The 23136-nt window shown below is 39.7% G+C and overlaps 1 protein-coding gene and 1 non-coding gene across 3 annotated transcripts in view; one reads left to right on the top strand and one right to left on the bottom strand.

Annotated features, from left to right (window-relative positions):
- The first annotated feature begins 2880 nt into the window (after positions 1-2880).
- m1ap (meiosis 1 associated protein) overlaps positions 2881-23136 on the top strand; it is a 59968-nt gene continuing 39712 nt past the window's right edge. Inside the window, exons 1-4 of one of the 2 annotated variants that reach the window (XM_026161678.2) lie at positions 2881-3171; positions 5330-5593; positions 5771-5968; positions 10148-10322. In XM_026161678.2, the coding sequence (XP_026017463.2) occupies positions 5336-5593; positions 5771-5968; positions 10148-10322 (631 nt within the window). In that variant the 5' untranslated portion in view covers positions 2881-3171; positions 5330-5335. The remainder of the gene's footprint in view (positions 3172-5329; positions 5594-5770; positions 5969-10147; positions 10323-23136) is intronic. The other variant, XM_026161675.2, reaches the window with a different exon arrangement.
- Positions 6589-6660, bottom strand: trnaa-cgc (transfer RNA alanine (anticodon CGC)). The gene has a single exon. It is a non-coding gene; the product is annotated as a tRNA-Ala (tRNA).

Genomic DNA, 23136 nt, shown 5'->3' on the forward strand with positions numbered 1-23136 from the left:
GTAGATGAAGTGGTTCAGCTAGCTATAATTGAAGAAAGACTGTGGCTGAGCTTGTGGCTAGGGAGCCCCCTAGTGGATGTTACATAAAAAAAAATTACATTACAATAAAAAAGGCAGAATCCCTTGGATTCTCTGTCAGACCCACCTATTGCTCATCACATCTAAATTCACATCTGAAAACACTTCAGACTTCACTAGTGCATGATACCACAGGGCTACATCCATCTTTTATTTACAGTCTACAAGCCTTTATGCTCTGCTGACTTTAGCTTTATATTTAGTGCACAGACATCATACAAATATAAATATCCTCATCTGAGTCTAGGCAAACTGATACTTCCGTAAATATATGTATGCAGCCATATTTTGAAGAGTATAATATAAATGGGCTAAACATTGATAGGGGTGTGGAACTAAAACAGGTATAATTTAAGCTGTTTCCAAAAATAATGTGATTTGTCCCAGTGCCTTTTTTCAGATAATTAAAAACCTAAGTTATGAAAATAGCTTCTGTCAACAGCTTCCATCTGACCCCCTTCCGCCAAAACTGCTAGGATGTAGAGGATTTTCTAATTTCATGCTCTTGTTCCCATCTTAGGGAATTTAACTAAAACCTCTCAAGGAAGCAAACAACTTAGCAGAACCGACTTAACGTTCATTTAACCTCAGTTGCTCAGTGAATAAAACTAAGACGGAAGTGAAATTCAAAACTGGGCAAAAACGAGCGAAAAGAGCAACTAGTGTGCACGAAAAGTGCTAAAAACCACCGGGCAAACTTTGCCTGATCCCCAGGAGTAAATCAAAAAGACACAGCGGATTAGTATGTTGGTGCAAAGCTCCTATTGACCTAGAAGTGTGTGCGTTCATCACAACAAAATTGGGAAGCAAATTCATGTGTGCATTTTGTGCACGTGTGTGTGTGTGTGTGCTCTTTGTGTAAGACTGATTAAGCTCCAATCATATCAGTGCACCTAATCCCTTTACACAGACCCTCATAGTTCAGACTGACTGCTCAACATCCATCCCAGTCAAGCTCCTCACAGTGAAGTCCCTGCAACAGGATGCACAACATATACATTTAGGATAAAAATAGAGCTTTGAGCAAGGGCAGGCAAGTGGGATGTTGACAGGAGGTATAAAGAGTGACTGGAAAAAAAAACCTGGAAGATGGTGCAGGTGCGTGGGATATGAAAAGTTTAGCCAAAAAAGAAAAAGGCAAGATGGAGAACTGCCAGTGCCTTCAAGAAGCCACCGCCCAATGGGTAACATTAAGCCCTAATCAGCTGCTGACACGCAAACACACACATAGATATACGCACAGAAAGACAGAGTGTGTTTTCACATCAGGACCGGCTACATATTTATCCCCAAATGGTTTTGCCAGGTGCAGTGGGTTGGCAGAAGTTAAGTTTATTTTATTTTTTTCCTTTTTTCCACCAAAAAACACACATACCTCTTATCTCCCTTAAACAGATGTGCATGTTCCAGTTTCTTCATGACAAACTCATATACCCTGGCAGTGACATGTTTCACTGGGAGCATTTGTGTGTGCCTGAGAGAGAGTGACGGGGAGCGAGAGAGAGACGGCGAGTATGACTGTGCACGATTGCAGCAGCTCTCATTTCACGACAGAGCTCTCACCAAAGCCTTTTATGCAGACCCCTTTACAAAGCCCCTTCATCCACGCATACACACACATTCATCAAAAACCTTGTATTCCATTTTCCAAGACTGCAGCTCCCTTCACATCTTGATTGCACCTTCACAGCTCGGACCGTCTGGCTCTCTCACATATAAACAGCCACAAAGTCCAAGAAAGCACTTGAATCAAGCAAACCAGCAATCAGGAACACATTTCCATGCCTTTTATTCTGTCCCTGCACTTTGCCTCTCATTGATCTTTTTCTGTATTCATCTACAAATGATGAATAGAAATAAACACAGAAGCGGGGCAGAACAAGATGCAAATGGGGTTTTTGAGTTAACATTTCGAAAAACTTTATGGGGATTTTTTTATTCTTTAATATAAACTTAGCTCAACAGGTAAGGAAATTTGTATTTGGTTGTGTATTTCATTTCTGTAACAATGCTTCTTTGATATAAATCTTTTACCATTGGAAAGCCTGTTTATGTCCTCTTAAGTGGTACTGCATTTGTAAGAAAAATACAACTGTGGGTTGAGCTGCATAGTTGCATATGTAAGATGCCTGTGAAAAACTTGCCAAATCTTCTCTGTCAATGCCAAACAGGTTATTCTGATACTGACTCTTGTTTTGAGCTTCTGGTACCCCTGGAGCTAACAATCAAGTGCCTGACTGGTACCTGATTAACAGTACCTGCTACAAGCATGCCATATTTGACTGATCTGGATAGGGCTTGTGCACAGAGAAACTTCAAGCATTTGTTCTGCAAAACCAAGTTGTAGCGTCGTTTGGAGTGAGCCATAGTACATCTCCAAATTGAAGGCCAGTTTCCATACAACAGAGGATGTCAGAGGCAGACCGCAAAGTGGTTGTTCTGAGAAGATAATACCACAATGTATTTAAGGAGTAATAACAATCAGTTGGGTAGATGAAACATTGAAATTGCTGCTTACTAAGATTAAAGAAATTTAACACAACAACTGAAAATAATAACGTCTCAGCAACTTAATAAAAATCTGTTTGTCTTGAATTAAAAAAAAAAACAACAACTCTCTACCATCTATTACAGATGTTTAATTCAAATAATATTAAAATGTAGATGAAATTCTCTAAAAATGAATTATCAGTTTTATATACCTGCAAAATTCCCCACATATGTCAGTTTTATTCAGCATTAATAAATTAGCAGAGTAAACTAGAAATTGTTTCAAAGTAAGTTTAGTTAACTCCCAGTGTAACATTATTGGTGCTGTGTCTCTATTATGTTATTTATGCCCTTTTGTATTGAAGCTGTTCTGGATTCAGGTTACAGGCCTACTGTTAGCTAGCTAACGTTAGCATGCTAACCGACTAACTCTCAGGTCTAGGTTAGCTATTTTGTTGATAAGAAGCAGAGCCTGTGCATGTTGTATCGCAAAAGTTTGTTGGTTTTCTCTTTTCTATATACTTTTATTAACCTGTCTACTTGACATAACAGACCGTCCAGCAGAAGCTATTTTGAGAGAAGTTGGAACTTAAACTCAGCAAGGTAATGTTAGCTAAACTTTGCAAGGTATAAATTGCTAATCCTAGCTAAAATTAATATAACAGCTTTCTAATCTAAGAATAATCTAATTTACATGTGTTTAGTTTTTAAATACTAATAAATTAATGTTTCTTGCCACCTATTATTTGTGTCAAAATCATTTAATTAAAGACATGACCACAGGCAGTATGGACTGCTTGGCTTATTAAAGCTGCACAAAAAGAGATGTGTTTGTGTCACTGTAGTGTGATGTTAAATTCACACCACTAAGTAATGCCTGAAATATTTTTTTAGGTCAGTGAATAACCAACCCAAAACCCCTGTGGCAAAAGGATTCATTTTTTTAGCTACTGGGTTGAATCTGATTACATTTATTTGTCTTTGAACAGTAGTCTTAGAGGTGATGCAAGATCAAGGTGTGAAGGTGAAAGATATTTGATCTGGGTGGTGGGAAGCACAGAATTTGGCTTAGAAGAGGAGAACTGAGTCAGAGGTAGATGAAAAGGGCACACAATCAAACAATGCACATATTTACACAATGTGCCCTTTATATTGAAGACAACAATAGAGCAGGGCCTGGGGATACAGGATTAAAAGACCTGGGATGATAAAGAGTGCTCGGAGCTCAGCCTTTGAGGGATTATTTCTGTCAATGGTTTTGCCCTGATAAGTCCACTCCAAGCTCTCTAGTAATGGCTCTAAATCTGTTGTATTTGCTTCTGTTTTTAGCCTTGAGTCAGGCCTATGACTTGCCTTTACTATTTCAGGTTTTTAAGTGTGTTTTACATAGACATGATCTATCCTATGTCTCAGAGTGATTTCATTTTGTAACATATCAGTCAAATAGTGTGCTAATTTGCACATCCCAGTCAAAGCTTAATTACTATAACAATCAGTCCCATACCAAAGGATATTCTGTTTACAATGAATTGAAAAAATGATCAAATCTTCATATTTGACAAACAGCAATTAATTCAGCAATTTAATCAGTTATTTGCTTAAAATGAAATTCACGTCACAGTCCCTTATGTGTAAACTACACAACAAAATGCCATCAGCTGCACTCAACAAGCTGTGGAAATTAAACAACCAGCTGAGTAGCTGTGTGTCAGTAAAGGGAGACAACGATGCTGCAGATATATATTCCATAATGACGGGTTTCTGATGGAGTAACTGTTTATAGAAAGATTAGGGGGTTTCCCTCTTTAACCCTTTGGGCACATCCTGTGTGATGGATGACTGATTGCTTCCTTTTGACAGCCACACAGATGGCCCTTCTTACAAAATATATATGTTCAGACTGTTCAGTCATCTACCCCTCTGAAATCTACAGGAAATATTGCAAGGATATGTTTGGGGGTTTTCCCCGAATGCGGATGCAAAAGGAAAAAATGAGGTACTGATATTTTTCAAATGTGTTGTAGTCCCTTTTTTAAGTGGGTTTTATTTTCTCAAGCATGGAATTGTGCTTATGTGCATAGTCACCCTCACAAAGACCCATTTCCCAGCTGTCAATTACTACATTTCATATTATAATGGGGGGGGTTTTTTGCGTTTTGGATTGCTGGTTATGCAAAACAGATAATTTAAAGGTTCTAAAATATTAAACATGTTGCCGGTATCATATCTTTAAAACAGCAGTGATAAAATTGATCAGTATTTGGAGCATTCGACACATTAGCGTTGCTTACTTTAGTCTTCTTTATATGCTCCATTTTGTCCATTTTGGTTTTACATATTTTCATTTATGATTTATTCCAGCATAGTAACATGATTCTGATTAAGTGAACATTTGAGAGCAGCAGAGCTGGCTGTGTTATCATTTCAGATTATATTCTTATGTTTTCAGTGTTCAACTACTTCTTTTCCCACCATCCTCCTCAGATCTAAAGGAAAGCCCTGAGTTATGTAAGAATGGACTGATTTATAACCTAGTTTCTCGCTACATATTTTCATATGCAGCATAACTCATTTATTCTGCTTATTTTGTTCTGTTCTAGTTTCCCTACTGATGATTAGGACTGCAGATAATGTACTTATTTAATGAATCTTGTTAATTCCTAAGGGTGATTGTCATTACAGGGGAAGAGACCTTACATTTTTCTTTTGTTGTCTTTGTGTACTTTATGTGTTCCTTCAGCATTGTGTTTGTGGTTTGCAGGCTATCATGGAGAGCAGAAAGAGGGCAGCAGCTTCTTCCAACTCTCCAAGTTTGGTTTTCTGGTCCTCGTCGTTCCCACGGCAACCAGCCAGGGTCCTAATTGTGGAGGCGCTGCCGCCCCGATGGTCAGAGACCCGCACAGTTCTTTGCGATGCTCTCGACAACTTCTTGTCTCTGGCCTCTAGTCTGGATGGGCCCTGTAGGATACCTCTACTGAGCCTGTATGCCGTCAGCAGGCAGCGGGAATGTCTATTGCCACTTGTGGTAAGATGGATAAAAGTGTAATATTCCTGAAAGCAGTGCAAAACACATTATTTCTCTCCTATAATTGCTTTTTCTTTCATACATAAATATCAGCCCTTTTCCTGCTTTGCATTCTGTCATCCACATTATCTCCCATTTTTATCCATTTTTCATTCCCTGTCACTTTTGTTATTTTAGCAAGTTCGTGGTAACTTCGCCAGGCTGCATTCCTGTGTTGAAGAGCTGAGGTCTATTCCAAGTGAAGGTTGTATCAGAGGAGCAGCTGCGGGAGCTGATCTGCTGCGACAGGCAGTGCTGGACAGTCTGCAGCAGTTTAAACAGTACATCAGACACACCAGCGCTGGCAGTCAGGCCGGCAGCAACATCTCTGTGGAGGTGAGAAGCGACACTTCACAGCAAGAAATGAATTTCTATGTAAAACTGCACATTTGTACAAGTCACAGGGACTGGGTAGCGAGCTCCTCTCAGAGACCACTCTTACCATTGACTTAGGAATCAGCCCCACAGTACAAAGCAGAGAGCAACTATCCTGATCATCTTCCAAAGAAACACACATGTGTGAAAGCTCTGTCTTTATAGTGAAAGAAGACACAAACACCGTACACACTTCTGTAACTTTTAGTGAATAATTTAACTTTGGTTTTCATTTACAGTTGGCAAACAGCTTTTAGAAAGGGTGTCACACACAGCCTGTTTAACTTTGCTGATGGTTAGTGGAGTAATAAACACATATAAAGCCTCTAACTATCTGCACAAAGAGGTTAACAGGCTCTTTCAGTTACTATTTTCAAAAAATTGCTTAGTAGGTTTGTAAGTGCTGATCGATTATACTGAACACACACTGCTAGAGAGCCAGTTAGATCTGTGGTATAAGAGTACCCTGGTAACTGTTACAGTAAATACAAAGCATTAAACCATAATCGTGTTTCTTGTACTCAAATTCCACTTTGTAGCACAGAAATCTGAGTCTAAATAGTTCTAAATGGCAACAGAAGTGGAGATGCTGGGGATTGAACCCAGGACCTCATACATGCGAAGCATGCGCTCTACCACTGAGCTACATCCCCTATGAGGCACAGGGAGCATGTTGATCATAAAAGCTTTATGAGATTCATCAGCGCTTTCTAAGTAGGAGAACACATTGAGAAATTTCCATCGAAACCGAAGCATTACCTGCGGCAGGTAAATTACTTCTTTCCATCCCCTGAACTGTCAATTAGATCTGTGAGGAGAATAATAGGCACAGTTTTTCATGTTTTTTCATTTACATATTTTTCTTTCTCTGCAGTTGTTGTCACTGGATTTCTTTTTTTTTAAACTTTATCTTCATTTTCATTATCAAGGATAATCTTTTCAGCTGCAGACCAGCTCACGCTAAATAGATCCCCTTTGGATATTCAAGATAGAGGTTCCACTCATACCTATTAAATGAGCTGTCCTCAGGTCCAATTCAGTGTATTAAGCAGCTGCAAAAAACAGACTGAACAAGGCAATCTCATTAGCATGTCTCTGTTAACAACCCTCTGCTAATGGCTCTTCATGTTTTATATGAAACAGTGCGCACTTAAAATAAGCCTGTCCACATATGAAATGGAGCAAAAGAGCTACTATTTATCTGCTTGTGAACCATCTCTGTAGAAAGAGGACATCGCAAAAAGCTTTAGTAGTTTCAGTGTTTCCCCATTTGAAGGGGAAATCGGATCAGGTACTTAACGCCAGTGTACGAAATAGTGAAGCCAGTTTCCTTAGTGAGCTTCGTGCAGTCAGTTTCAAAAAGTAAATCCTCTTGTATCCTGTTGTATTGACTCATTATTGAACAGTTAAGTGTAACATTACAAGTTTCACTAAAAGCTCATATCTGCTGCTGAAGTTCATGGATCCGTTCAATTCTATTAATGTTGTGTAATGTTTTTTGCTAATGGTATGCAAAAACATGCAGGCTCATAACGCACCGCAGAAAACATTTTTGGTGTCACCAAGTGATAGTTTATGGCATGTGTTCACTCTCACTTTAACAAATTAGATGCTTTCAGCTCACTGAAAACATCTAATTTGTTAAATGTACGGGTCAGGCCGGCAGTCAGCCAGTAAGAACTGTGGTAGCTGCTGAACATTGTGTCCTCTGGACACCAGGCTGTAGGTTGTTGACGAGATTTTGTAAATTCCAGCCAGCTTTTTATGAGGCACTGGACAGATGATTGCACTAAGACCCACTGCTTCCAAGGGTAGGAGATATGAATAACGCTGTTAGGAGACAGTGAAGGAAAAAACAGAAGCATGGCCCTTTGCATGTGTGTCTGTGTGTGCCTTGCTAGCCCACCAATACAATGCATGTTTTCATTCAGATACATGACGCTTAATGCATGCATGTGTTCTCCTTGAGCAGCAGTTTCCATCCACTTTTTCTAAACAGCCGGAAGCCGAGAGCAGCTCTCATCAATAACCGAAATACAATCATCATTTCCTGCTACTGTTAATGTGATTCAGTAGAATGCTAAATGTCAGCCTAGCATTATTTTATCTTTTTTCCCCCATTAGGCATGTAAATGACACAGAAAACTAATTTCATCTCTTCCCATGATCACATTTTTCTGCTTATTTTAAGTTGCTGTCTTTAGTCCAAATGTTCAGCCGAAATCTTCATTATTAAAAAGATAACTGATGAGTAAAAACATTTTAAAACGTATTACCAGTAGTTTTGTTCATTTACAGATAATGAGAGCTCAGTTAGAGAAAAAAAATAAATTAAAGGGATAGCTCGCTCCCAAATCGAGTTGACATGTTTTCCCTCTTGGGCTGTGATGCTGTTTATCTGTTTAGATTGTTTTGTTGTGTTTTCCAGTTTTATCTGCTGTAGAATACCGCCTTCCCTTGAATATAACAGGACCTGAAGGCATCTGCTTTGGTGCTCAAATACATTTGAAAATCTCAGCAGTAATGTCTCTCTCTAGAAATCTTGAGTAACCCAGTTACTCACAAAGACCCTCAAACCTTGTTCCATACAGAACCCAACATTACAGGTCATTCAGAGGGGAAGCCATTAATCTTCACATCATCTTCAAATGAAAAGCCATTAATAAACTCAGATGAGTGACTAGCTCAGGATTTCTGCAAAGAGACAGTTTTTAAAATATTTTTTGTCAAGGTGCAGTATTGTGCAAAAATGTTGAACTGCCCTCACTTCTTTGTGTTTTTGTAAAACAAATGCGAGGTAGTTTACTGAAACATGCAAATAGAGATACAGAAATGCAACTCTGACAACTTGAAAGTCAGTGTGTGATGTGACCATCTTTGTTCTATAACACAGTGTGAACTGTCTCAGACAAGTGTTATTGCAGTTTCTTGAAGTAGTCTTCAGGAATACTTTTCCAAGGTTTTTAAAGGACATTCAAAAGTCTTCTTTTAATGTTGGCTGACTTTTGTTCTGTTCTTTCCGGCACTACCTCAATAATGTTGAGGTTCAGGCTCTGTGTATGCTAATCCATCACTGATAGTAGTCCATAGTAGTAGTTTTATGTTTTTCCATCAAGGTATGTTTTTACCTATAATGTAGGCACTATTCTATCATTATCCTTCTTCTGAAATATTGACGATAGTTTGAACCAAACATGTGGATTTATCAGCTGTTGCTTCTGATTTTCAAACCAGTTTATGTGTAATTTAGCATATCTAAGTCTTTTCTAGTTGTTTCCCTTCCTTAAATTGGGATTGGCTTCTTGACAGCCACTCTTCCACTGAAATTAGTTCGTATGAGGCTTCAGTGAATTGTAGATCGAATAACACAAGGACCAGCTGTATCTCTTAGGTCGTTTATCAGGTTCAGCTCTTGAGTTAGTTGCCTTTATATGCTTGAATGAGTGTTAAGAGGCTTAACACATAACAAAAACTTAGAGATACAGTACATACAGTCATACACCTTTAGAGTGTCTTTAAATGTAGAGTTGAGTATGCATGTACCACTTTCCTTTTGGGCTGACATTGTTTTGTATCTAGTGGTTGTGACATCACATGTTCATTTTAGTAACTGTAATTTACTGCATGTCATGTCCCCAAACTCCCAACAGACACAGCACTGTCAGACATAAAGAATGCTTTGTTGTGGTGTTGCTGTGTCCTGTGACTCTGATATAATCCTTCATAAAACCAGCTGGAACACTTCAAATACAGAAAGGTTTTGGAAAAGAGTTGTGGCAAAGAACATCAATGTGGCTTGCTAATGAAAAGTGATAGTGTTTGTGTAGTGTGGTTGTGGAAGAGCAGCGAATGGGTTACATCATCGCAAGACATCACAGATTAATTGCAGCACACTTGAGTTGAAGTAGTGTGAATGGCATGGATGTCATTCTCATCAGTCGGCGCATAAAACAAGTAGTGGCCAGAATATTGTGCAGTGTGGTTTAAAGAAGCATTAAGAGGGCACCTCTCAGTTCTTTTTGAGCCTGATGACTTTTTTGCACTGTGTTGCATTGAGGTCAGCTTGCCCCTTGACATTGGAAACCTAATGAAATGTCTATGTCTGTGCTCCTGGGAGCAATATTTGTGCTGCTTCCCCAGGTTACTCTGGTGACCAGCCAGCCAGGCCGTAGCATTGTTCATCAGCTGGAGATGGGGCTCAAAGATGCTGACCTGGTTTCACTGAAGCGACTCCTGGTAGTGCAGATCTACAGTACAGGAGACTGGGGCCAAGACACTCTCTCACCTGAGGCCGCCGCACCCTCAGAGACTGAAGGTAGGAAATACAAATACACACACAAAACACAAGACTGGAACATGCACACACACTCAGACCCACACAAATTGAGACTGTAGGGTCATTAAAGAGGAGACAGGCTGTCAGCTGTTACTGCAGGCTAACCAGGAGTGCATGTAACTCAGTTTAAAACAACAAGCAAAAAGCATTAACAAACACTCTGTCCTCATGAAGTCTGTTATCTAGTTCCAAAGCAGACTTGACTCCTCCGCACTTTCCACATATCTCCCCCCCCCCCGTGCTTTCTTAATCATGCTCTGCGAAGCTGTGTAGCACTGACCCATTTATAACACCCTATTTTTACTATTTTTTTACTGTTTTCAGCATATCTGCGCGCCACACTCATCACATATGTCACGGTTTGTATAACTTGGCTACAATCCAAACATTTGCCAGTCCTCTCTTAGAGAGCCTGATTTCATAATCACATGTCATGTTTTTTAATTACACGAAGGTTCAAGTGATGTGGTTTGGTTTGAGTAAGTAGAGGGTGCAATGAGGGCTGCGTAGGAATAAAGAGGTGAAAAGGGAGAAGAACAGAAAGTGAGAAAGAAACATCCAAGTGGGAGCAAATAATGAGGACTGAGGCGTTTCATATAAAACTATTTGTGCATCGTCTGTTTATTCCTTGATCATAAATAGTTATTTGTATCTGTGGAGAAAATGACTTAGCAGACTTTAAGATTGGGTTGTTTTTTTCTCAGAAGTGTGTGTGTGTGTGTGTGTGTGTGTGTGTGTGTGTGTGTGTGTGTGTGTGTGTGTGTGTGTGTGTGTGTGTGTGTGTGTGTGTGTGTATGAGAGAGCGATGCTGGAAACATTATACTAATGATGTTTCAGAGGAGACAAACTGTATTATGCAAAATCCACTCTCATTGTTCTTGAACATAATTAAGTGTCCCCACTGTGTCTAGAGGCCCAGAAGTCATGAGAAAGTTTCTTTGCTTTCTCCATAGATCAGAATATGTGTCTCTGAATGAGCCATTCAGATTTTGAGCGGCTTTTAACGTTAAAAGGGGATAACCACAGCTCCTGACTGCCAAAGAGAGCTCTTAAATCATAAATAAACAGATGCAGTTCGCCATTGTTATTTTCTTGCTGGAGTAGTGTTCTGTTAACTTTGTTGAACATACAGCCTGCAGGTCTGAACTAACCCATCAAAGAGTAGAGTCTGGCCCTCTGGATGGATTTGCAGAGTGTGAAGATTGGAGAAGGAAGGTGTAATTTTGGACTTTCAACTGTAATTTGCACCAGAAAGCATGTTCCAAGGTGTTAAGAATGGATAGCATAGAAAACATCATGTTGCCAATCATCTGTCTGAATCATAATCAGTTTTATAGCCTTAAATTACCTATAATACCACAAGATAAAAAACTTGCACGGTATGTACCACCGACAGTTAGAGGAAGTGGCTGACATCCAGAAATCCTACCAGTGGCTGGACAAAGCTGGACTGAAAGACAGTACAGGCACTAATCATGCCAGCACAGGAACAAGCTCTGAGCACAAGATCCATAGAAGCTGGGGTCTACCACACCTGGCAAGACCCCAGGTGCAGGCTGTGTAAAGATGCCCCTGAGACAATCCAGCACATAACAACAGGGTGCAAGATGCTAGCAGGCAGGGCATACATGGATCGCCATAACCAAGTGTTCAGCATAGTATACAGAAACATCAAAATGGGAGACGCCCCCTAGGGTGGTTGAGAATAATTGAGCTAAGATCATGTGAGACTTCAAGATACAGACGGACAAAATGGGGATGGCTAACCAACCGGACATAGCGGTGTTAGGCAAACAGAAGAAGACAGCCATAGTGATAGATGTAGCCATACTGAATGACAGCAACATCATGAAGAAGGAACACAAGAAGCTCGTGAAGTACCAAGGGCTCGGAGAAGAGCTTGAGAAGATGTGGAGGGTGAAGGTAACAGTGGTCCCAGTGGGAAGCGGAGCACTAGGACTCCCAGAGATCTCTGTTCAGAAGAGCGCAGTCCTAAGAACAGCTGAGATACTGCACAGGATCCTCAAGCTAGAGGATAGAGAGAAATTCAACCTTCATATTTTTAACATTTTCAGAGTTCCTCATGGTATACAGGGCTGAAACAAAATTCTGTACTTCCTATTTTATTCTTACTTTCAATTTCATACATTAAATTTGTACTTGATAATTGCTTCTAATTGCTGATAATGGACGCTCTGCAGTCCTAGTTTTATTGGATTTATCCTCGGCCTTCGATATGGTAGATCACAACATCTTATTAGCGAGGCTTGAGCATACTGTAGGCATTAAAGGTGTTGCCCTTGATTGGTTTAAATCATACCTCTCCAATAGGTTCTTCTCTGTCAACCTGGGCACTTGCTCTTCCTCCGCTGCACCTGTCTGCTGTGGTGTGCCTCAAGGATCTGTGTTAGGCCCTATTCTTTTCTCACTGTATATGCTCCCTCTAAGTGCAATCTTTGAGAAATACCGCACCGCTTTCCACTGCTATGCTGACGATATACAGATCTACTTTGAACTAAATGATGATCTTGCTTTGTCCTTCCATTGTTTCCAAGAGTGCATGCGCGAGGTCAAAGAATGGCTCCTAGCAAACTCTCTTATCCTAAATGATAAGAAAACTGAAATCGTGGTATTTGGCAGCAACGTTCCTCGTGGCCAACTTCGTGAAGCCTTTGGTTCCCTTACCAGCTCCCTTTCTGACACTGTTAGCAATCTGGGCGTGTTGCTTGACAGCTCGTTCAAACTCGATAAACAAGTGTCAGCTGTAGTCAGATCTAGTTTCTACCAACTCCGTCTCATCTCTAAGGCTAGGCAGTATGTTCTGCATAAGGACCTGGAAAAGCTCATCCACGCCTTTGTGACCTCAAGGCTGGATTACTGCAACTCACTTTATTTTGGTCTTCCTTCTGCCCTCCTTCATAGACTGCAGACAGTCCAAAATGCTGCGGCACGCATTCTGACCAGAACTGGGAAGTTTGCCTGTATCACTCCTGTTCTAGCTGACCTGCATTGGCTACTCATAAAATACCGCATCCAATTTAAAATACTGCTGCTTACGTTTAAAATGACCAACAACACAGCACCGAGCCACCTCAAGGAACTCCTTAAATCGTATGTTCCTGCCAGAGCATTAAGATCATCTACTCAGTTACTCTTGGTGCAGCCTAGATCTCGGCTGAAGTCTAGAGGTGACCGGGCGTTTGCCCTGGCTGCACCAGAGTTGTGGAATAACCTTCCGATTGTGATCCGGACGTCCGATTCTATCCAATCTTTTAAATCACGGTTAAAAACCTATTTGTTTAATCTCGCCTGTCCTGCTTGTTAATGCTCGCACCTGACTCTTAGACTTACTCTATTTTTTCTTATACATATTTTTTATGGCTTGTGCTTTTATTATGTTTTTATTTTGATATGCATTTTATATTACCCCTGTGTATTAGTGGCATTGACCTGTGAGTATATTTGATACTTTGCTAAGGCCTTATAATACTCGTGTTACTTCTCTGTCTCTTATGTTAAGCACTTTGGTATACCGCTGGTTTTTAAATGTGCTCTATAAATAAAGATTGTTGTTGTTGTTGTTGTTGATGATATTCAAAACTAGGATATATCCCATGATATTGATGGAAGTTGGATATAGAAAAAAATCTTGTTTACCAAAAACAAGATTTTGACTTATACATATTATACTAGCATTTGAAATGTAACTTCTTGTAAACGTGTACAGTGTTATACATACCCTTTAACTCATTCGAGACAGTTGTATCAGTTATGCAATGCTGCCTGCAAAACTGCTCTTATACCTGATCCCCTGCTACAGCTTTTATATAATATCTAAGGAAAAACGTTGTTGCTTTGTTCCATTAGTCCTCGTGAGAGCCTTTGCTCCCCATGGAGTCAATGTTAGCGTGAAGCGGCCTTTAAAAAAACAGAGGTACTTAGTCCTTGCACAGGCAGTCAGGTGAAAGAGAGGATAGTGTGTTACATGTGCGTTTTTTAGAACTAAAAGTATTTAGAATAAAATATTGAGGAACCACAAAATAAGTGTCCCTGAATCAGTGCCTCAAGTACACATTTTTTTGTGTTTTTGTGTTATTGTATTTGTAGATCAATATGCGGGGGCACTCATTCCGATCTCTCCCCTATATCTAATCAAACAGCAATGCCATTCAACATAGAGATGTTTGGAAAGAGCCTTGGAGATGTGGTTTTGTAGTTACTGCAGTCTGATGATTGACTTTGATGAGGATGCCACTGGGAATATATCACTGTGTTCCTCCGCAGTGTTGATGAAGTGTTTATAGCACAGAGTGTTTGAAACATGACAGTCACTCTAACTTGATGATACTACGGCTTCCATCATCAGAGATATATCAGTACCAGTGGTCCTCCTAGACCTTTGATGTCCCACAAAAAGCTGTTAGCATTCATTCTTTCCATAGTAGAGTGGGCAGGATTGTTGAAACCCTAATGTCTGCATAGAGTTATTGGTTCCACTAGTTCGTAGTGGTTCCACTCTTCTGTGCATTTTGATTGTTGTGCAATCACGCTTAAAGAGCTTGTTTGACTTATTTTATTTGTTTTAATTAAAGAACTTGAAAGGGGCTTGTAATTCCCAGCTCATTCAACAGTTCCATATCTTTATTCTTAGACTCGACTAGAGTAGCTTTCCATGATTCATTTAGAAATAATCTTTATATATCTTATACTGTGCCTTGGTGCATCCTCTTACTTCATCCTCTGTCTTAAATAAGTTGTTTCAACACCCTTCAGCTGCCTTTTAGACCAGAATTCTTTTGATTGGCTGCTCGTCATAAACAAGAAGATTAGAACAGCGGGTGGAGCTTATGTACCTGACGCGACCATATTAGGGATATGTGCTGTAAATGACATCATATTGATCCAGTAGGAGAAAACCACAGATTTTTGAGCCTGACCTCATTATTTGAGACTCCGGCCAAATTTAATATGAACATCTATTGTAACAGAACATACAGTACAATAATTTATTTAAATAAAGCAAGAGAGAGATTATAATACATCACATGCTCTATTTGTATGATAAACTTTGACATGAATGTGTTACATTTTAGTCTCTTACTAACAGGAAAACCTCAAATGTTTTGGATAAGAGTCAGCCAGTACAGAAAAGGGAATGGGGTCAGTGCTTCATCCAAGAGCTACACTGACCTCAGAGTTCATCTGGCTGAAAAACCAAAGCAGGGTTTAATCAAGACATAAGAAGTCTGGGTGTCTAGCCAGTATGAATTCAACTCACATTCACTGGATGCTCTAAGAGGTCCAAATTGTGTTTAGTCAGTCTGTTGAACACCCTAGTGGAAGCGTGACAGGTTGATTGCTGCTCTGACACCTTTGATGGGGTCTAACCCGCAGTAGTAAATGCAGAGCTGCTCAGATGTGACACACAGAGAGATACTGCTGCTGTACCTTTTCAGTTATTAGTCGATTTCTTTTGTCATTTCTCCATTTTCAGTTACAAAAAGCAGTGTGCGGCTAGACACCGGCCCCGCTTCACAAACATTTTTGGAAGCCGTGTTGATACTCTTGAATCTGGGCGCATCATTCAACACCAGACAATTTGGTTTAGCTCTGTTTGTGTGTGTGTGTGTGTGTGTGTGTGTGTGTGTGTGTGTGTGTGTGTGTGTGTGTGTGTGTGTGTGTGTGTGTGTGTGTGTGTGTGTGTGTCAGTTATTTATTCCACAGAGTGAGGCATAGTGCAGGAAATGGGTGGGATATCCATTTTTCTTTTGTACAAAGTAAAACAAAAACCATAACTATTTTTTTCCCTCTGTCTCTGTTTCGCTTGTCATTCTAACTTGTTGTCTTATATCATGTCTGAAAGGGCATGCGGCAGATTTATACTGTCATTTTCTGTCTGTGTGCATTTGTGCCTGAGAAGCAGTATTTGTTATTATTATATCTGACCTTACAGATGAAAAATCAGCTCTTAATGGAGTTGTTAAGATTTCTCACCTTGACACTCAATTTCAAACATAATTTTTAAGTGTTCCAGATTTTGTTTGAATCTCTCTTACGAGCACTTTTTAATTTGGTTTTACAGTCAAGGTTAGGAGAGGGCCGAGTTAACGGTCCTCACAAAAATGAAAGTATAGATATGTGAGTGTCTGTAAGCCAACGCCTTGACGAGCATCCGGTTTTTGTTGAAACTCCACCGATGTGTCCTTAAATGTTAGGTCTGTTCTGTAATTTTACAGCTGAGCATCAGGGAGACGATACAGAAATGGGTCACGGAGTGAGACAGAGACAGGAATGATTATGGCACCAGTGGTTTTGGTTTCCTCTTCACAGCTAAACAGCAACATTGTTGACTGAAACAGAGTCAACAAGCTGTCCCACTCTGAATGCAGCTGCTCCTAAGGGATAGTCAGAGATAGTCAGGCGTGAAAACTAATTATTTCTGTGCTGATTGATGAGCGAAAAATTATATGGCATTGTTTAGCTGTATTCAAACACATCTCATCCTTTGTCATTCGTCTCTGCAAAATAGTGCATCAATCTGATGCACTATTTTGTGATGTCAGATGTCAGTTTATTATAAATGTTATGCGTTACATTAAAATCTAGTGAAGTGTGTGTTTTAGATTGAGACATTAAAAGGTGTTTATCATTGGCAGTATCAATCTGATTTTTATTAAATATGATTGTAATTGTAAACTTGACATTTAAGTTGACATTTTCTGCAAACCATATTTCCAGCTGCATTTTCAAAGTACACACACAGGATAATGAAAGCAAAATCAGATGGTTGTTTCCTTTGTGAAAGGCTGCTTTTTTTAAAAATCATTTCATTCACTCATAAACAGTCTAAAAGGGCCTTTGTGTTATAATTCATTATAATACTGATGTCAGAATTTGATGAAAGTATCCTAATTTATGTCACTCATCAATTTAACCTCCATTCAACAATTTAAAACTACAACTGTGCTCACTGAAGCTGTACCTGAGCGAAATGGTGCATTGACAATATAGTGTAGCTTGACAGTATTGTCCATTCAATCCAATTTCCACAGGTGTAAATCGAGTACCTAGCCTTTACAAGCATCTGTGAAAGAATGGGTTGTTGTTCACTGAATTTGAGCTGCGATGCTGTCAGGTCGTGAAATTTCTTGTAGGAGAAGGAAACCCCCGACTGAGACAGCGTGTAATATACGTGCAGGAGTTGCAGTACCAGCAGGGGGAGATGATATATTTAAAGCCACGAAGGTCTGAAGTACATTCCAGGATCCTTAATCACCAGAAATGATTAAGCTAGATGACTAATATGTATTTACACATAAATGTGTTCTTAATGTCTGTTTAAAGCTTTCCTGTGGTTATTTTAATTTTGGCTTGAAATAAAATATTTTTTCCTTTACTGTTACTGCAGCTTACTGCAACTTCTGCACGCGTGTCCATTTCACGTTTTAGAAAGGCAAAGCGTGAAAAGAACACGGTGGACCGGTGTGTCTATTACATGTTTTGCTGTCATACTGGGTTGAAAGCACACTGCTGTTTGTGTCTTATCTCTGTTTTCTAGTTACTAGCATTAGCGCTACTCTGCTAGCCTGCGACACTGTCTCATTTATATGCATTACGCTTTTTTCCTCTACTGTCTGTCTTTGAAATATGAAAGATTGTCATTTTTTTCCATTGAAGTTTCTATCTATAAAAGACCTGGACACATGCCTGGCTACATACTCTTCCTGCAATTGATTCTTATAGTTGGATTTTTGATCAAACGACAACTGTTGCTAAGCTGCATGCTAGGCGTGGACAGATTGATCCAAATGTCAGTAATATCGATGCCAACATTGGTATTGGTGTCGAATCAGTACTAAAGTGACCAGCTTGATGATTTAGTTTGTTTCAATGTTTCAATACATTGTTTGCGTTTCATGAAAAAGTAGCTCTGTCTGTGCAAACACAGCTCCTCTCATGCTGGCACTTTATGCTCCGCCCCCTCCTTCCGGCTCCGATGTGTTTTGCTGATGTGCGGTCGCTCAGCTGCACTGACAAAACACATGTGGGCTGCAGAGTGAGAAAGAGGAGCATTGTGTAGAGAGACTTTACAGCTGTTAATGAAAACAGTGCAAACAGCAATATATGTATGAAAGAAATTTCATACTTTGTCAACACTACTGATTTATTAAATACATTTTTATTTTCCCCAAAACAGGCCACAAAAGAAACAAAGGAAGAGGGAAATCCTTTAGACACACCTAGACCTCCACACAGAGGTCAGAGGTCACTGACAGAGTCCTGTCAGAGATACACAGAATATCCAGGTAGCTCATTTAGTGGCAAAAGTAATGTTTCAATCATGACTCTTCAACATTAGTTAAGGTTAGTTACCACAGTGTTATTGGTCATCATAACTGTTACTTTACCAGACTGACTACCTATAAAAAAAACTGCAGTCAGACATTAAAATAATATATTCAACCCATATGAAACATACTACATAAATTATTTTAATGAAATTGAATAAAAAAGAAAAATACTTCAAACTTGAAGTATGAATATGTCTGAATATAATACCCTTTTATGGTGACTGTCAAGTTATTTTTATTTATGTAGCACATTAGAAGTTGATCTAAAGTGCTTTTCATGCAAACACATTAATACAGCAAAACACACTCACAGTAGAAAACGAAATTCAGACATCTAGTTGTCATTAAAATATATCCACATGAAGTATATTGATGATGCAGACTTCATAAATCATGGCCCACTGCTCTCCCCTGCATACACTGCTTTTATAACTTACAAGTAGGAGTATCTGTGATAACCAAATTGTATTTTTTGCAGTATCATACACCACTGCAACTACACAGAGAGAGAAGCAGAATGGTGGTATCTTGTAGAATATGGGTTACAACTGACCATTCAAAGAGGTTTCAGTAGAGGGAAAGTCTGTGAAGTCTGCCAAAATAATATAGTATGTGACATGTTTTTAAAAACATGTTTGCTAGTACAGTATTGTACAGGACTCCCTCTACCAAGACTCAAGCATGTATTTTGGTTGGGTGTCCAGATGCCAGTTAATCTAAATGCCTCTTTGGCAGCAGAGCAAATATCCTCCAGTTTGGCTGAGCTGAAATTGTCATTTTCACATTATGAATTATTAGAGGCACTAACAGACAGATGCTCTGCTCCTTTGCAGAGGAGAAATGGTATGTAAATCCATTTCAGTTTCAAGTGTAAGGTCTTCACACACCTACCACAACAAATCCCTGTGAATATTTTGTGTGTTTAAAGGATTTTTCGCACTCACCTTTCTTAATGTAGTAGTTCGAACTGACCATTTATTTTTATTGCACGAATTAGCAGCATTTAGTTTTGCGAACCAAGCCGGATTTTAATGATTTTTTAGATCCGAATCCAATCAGATCACTGCATTTAGCTCATACAGTGGGGCAAAAAAGTATTTAGTCAGCCACCGATTGTGCAAGTTCCCCCACTTAAAATGATGACAGAGGTCAGTAATTTGCACCAGAGGTACACTTCAACTGTGAGAGACAGAATGTGAAAAAAAAATCCATGAATCCACATGGTAGGATTTGTAAAGAATTTATTCGTAAATCAGGGTGGAAAATAAGTATTTGGTCACCTCAAACAAGGAAAATCTCTGGCTCTCACAGACCTGTAACGTCTTCTGTAAGAAGCTTTTCTGTCCCCCACGCGTTACCTGTATGAATGGCACCTGTTTGAACTCATCATCTGTATAAAAGACACCTGTCCACAGCCTCAAACAGTCAGACTCCAAACTCCGCCATGGCCAAGACCAAAGAGCTTTCGAAGGACACCAGGAAAAGTATTGTAGACCTGCACCAGACTGGGAAGAGTGAATCTACAATAGGCAAGCAGCTTGGTGTGAAAAAATCAACTGTGGGAGCAATCATCAGAAAATGGAAGACATACAAGACCACTGATAATCTCCCTGGATCTGGGGCTCCACGCAAGATCTCATCCCGTGGGGTCAAAATGATCATGAGAACGGTGAGCAAAGATCCCAGAACCACACGGGGGGACCTGGTGAATGACCTGCAGAGAGCTGGGACCAAAGTAACAAAGGTCACCATCAGTAACACACTACAACGGCAGGGAATCAAATCCCGCAGTGCCAGACGTGTTCCGCTGCTGAAGCCAGTGCATGTCCAGGCCCGTCTGAAGTTTGCCAGAGAGCACATGGATGATACAGCAGAGGATTGGGAGAATGTCATGTGGTCAGATGAAACCAAAGTAGAACTTTTTGGTATAAACTCAACTCGTCGTGTTTGGAGGAAGAAGAATACTGAGTTGCATCCCAAGAACACCATACCTACTGTGAAGCATGGGGGTGGAAACATCATGCTATGGGGCTGTTTTTCTGCCAAGGGGACAGGACGACTGATCCGTGTTAAGGACAGAATGAATGGGGCCATGTATCGTGAGATTTTGAGCCAAAACCTCCTTCCATCAGTGAGAACTTTGAAGATGAAACGAGGCTGGGTCTTCCAACATGACAAAGATCCAAAACACACCGCCCGGGCAACAAAGGAGTGGCTCCGTAAGAAGCATTTGAAAGTCCTGGAGTGGCCTAGCCAGTCTCCAGACCTCAACCCCATAGAAAATCTGTGGCGGGAGTTGAAAGTCCGTGTTGCTCGGCGACAGCCCCAAAACATCACTGCTCTCGAGAAGATCTGCATGGAGGAATGGGCCAAAATACCAGCTACTGTGTGTGCAAACCTGGTAAAGACCTATAGTAAACGTTTGACCTCTGTTATTGCCAACAAAGGTTATGTTACAAAGTATTGAGTTGTATTTTTGTTATTGACCAAATACTTATTTTCCACCCTGATTTACGAATAAATTCTTTACAAATCCTACCATGTGGATTCATGGATTTTTTTTTCACATTCTGTCTCTCACAGTTGAAGTGTACCTCTGGTGCAAATTACTGACCTCTGTCATCATTTTAGGTGGGGGAACTTGCACAATTGGTGGCTGACTAAATACTTTTTTGCCCCACTGTAACTCAAATCGCTTACCAGGCGTGAATATACGGTGAGATGAAACTAGTAAAAAAAAACATACTATTTTATCTAAACTACTTTTTAGAGCATGCAAAGCTCATGTGAACACACAACAAGTAACAACCAATTACAAGAGAGAAGATTCAAATCAACCAATTAGATGTAAAGATTAAATGAATTGGCAGCTAAAGTTAACATATTGATTGCATTCTGTGTAACTGACAGCAAAATCTTGGTAAATTGCTTCAGCACCACCCGCAAGATACTGATTGTAAAGTTAGAGGAGCAAGTTGTATCTACAAAAACTGTCCTGAGAAAGTTGCTCTATAGACCTGTGGGGTGTTTCTGTTTGTGTTCCTAGCTTTAAAAACATGTCACAGATGCAAGGTAAAAGCTAAAAAGCCTTGATCAAATTATAATGGGTCTACATAAAGCTGTTAGATGGCACTCCTCTCACTCAAGTGCCTGCAGAGCAAAAGGCTCAGGATGTTGGCTTTGTGAACAACGTTGTTTAAGAGAAAACACATTTTTGTTTAGTAAAGAAATCATCATGTCATCCACGATAATACCAGAATAATTTTTTACGTACTATATAAATGTTACATCGTAATACCATTGCTATAGCAACACCATCTATGTTCCCGAATGTGTGCAGGAACGAGAAGAGCCTGCGCTTGTCTCCAATGACGTTTAGTACCTAAAAAGGAGGCTACTTAAAAACCTTCTAAAAGCACAATACTTTGGTAACAACAAACTTTGCACCACTTAAGGCAAAAACACATCGCTGAGTCATCCAGGCCACGAAGCATGTGACAGTACTGTGCAGCTCCTGACAAGTAATTCGTAAAGAAGGCTGGAAAATAGCCTTCATTTACTTATGCGTATAAATGCAAGCTGCAAGCACTGAAAAAAACTGTTTTCTGTATTGTTAGAAATGTCGTTTTCACTGTTATTAGTATTTTGATTAAATTGAATTTTGAGGCTATATCGCCCATCCCTAATGGGAGTCCATCTTAATACCAAGGATGCTGATTTGGTACGAGAAAAATTTTACAGATTTCAACAATTAGTGAGAATGTTTTCTTTGCAGCAATCCCACCAAAAATAATAAACACATTTCCATACAGCAACACATAATTGGATTTTTGCTTTGCAATAGTTCCACCAATAAGAGGGGAGGAGGCGATGGTATATATAGAAGTACATAGAAAGAGTGATAAAGGCCTGATTCCAGAAAAAAGAAGAAGAAGAAGGAAACAGGAAAAAAAGACCACATTTTGACTGACAGGTGTTGATAATGGTATCAGTAGGTAGGCAGATAGCCTCTTGCTTTTTACCTGATTGAAGTCAATACATTGGGGTCACTGGAGGCTGACTGACTATAATCCAAATAGCCATTTGCAGTTTATACTACATCCTTTGTGTGAGAAGCAGGAGAGACCAGTCAAAGATTCCTCTGGAAAAAAGAAACTCCAACCAAGGTAGAGGTGGAACCCTCACCTTATGCTTACCTAATAATTATTTCATGTAATTATTTCACGTAACAGATATCACACAGGATAACTTGACCTGTAAATTGTATGTGTTTCTCTGTTATTTCCATAGCCTGGAAATGCTAAGGAAATACATCTATACATCATATATGCAAAGCTTTCTTTACCTCAAAACTCCTATTGTTAGCACGCCTATTTAAACTCCTATAGATAGATAGTAGATGTATATGTGACTGGTTCACACCATCTGGGGCTCAATAATAT

Source organism: Astatotilapia calliptera, chromosome 3 (genome assembly GCF_964374335.1).
Source record: "Astatotilapia calliptera chromosome 3, fAstCal68.1, whole genome shotgun sequence".
Classification (NCBI taxonomy): Eukaryota; Metazoa; Chordata; class Actinopteri; order Cichliformes; family Cichlidae; genus Astatotilapia; species Astatotilapia calliptera.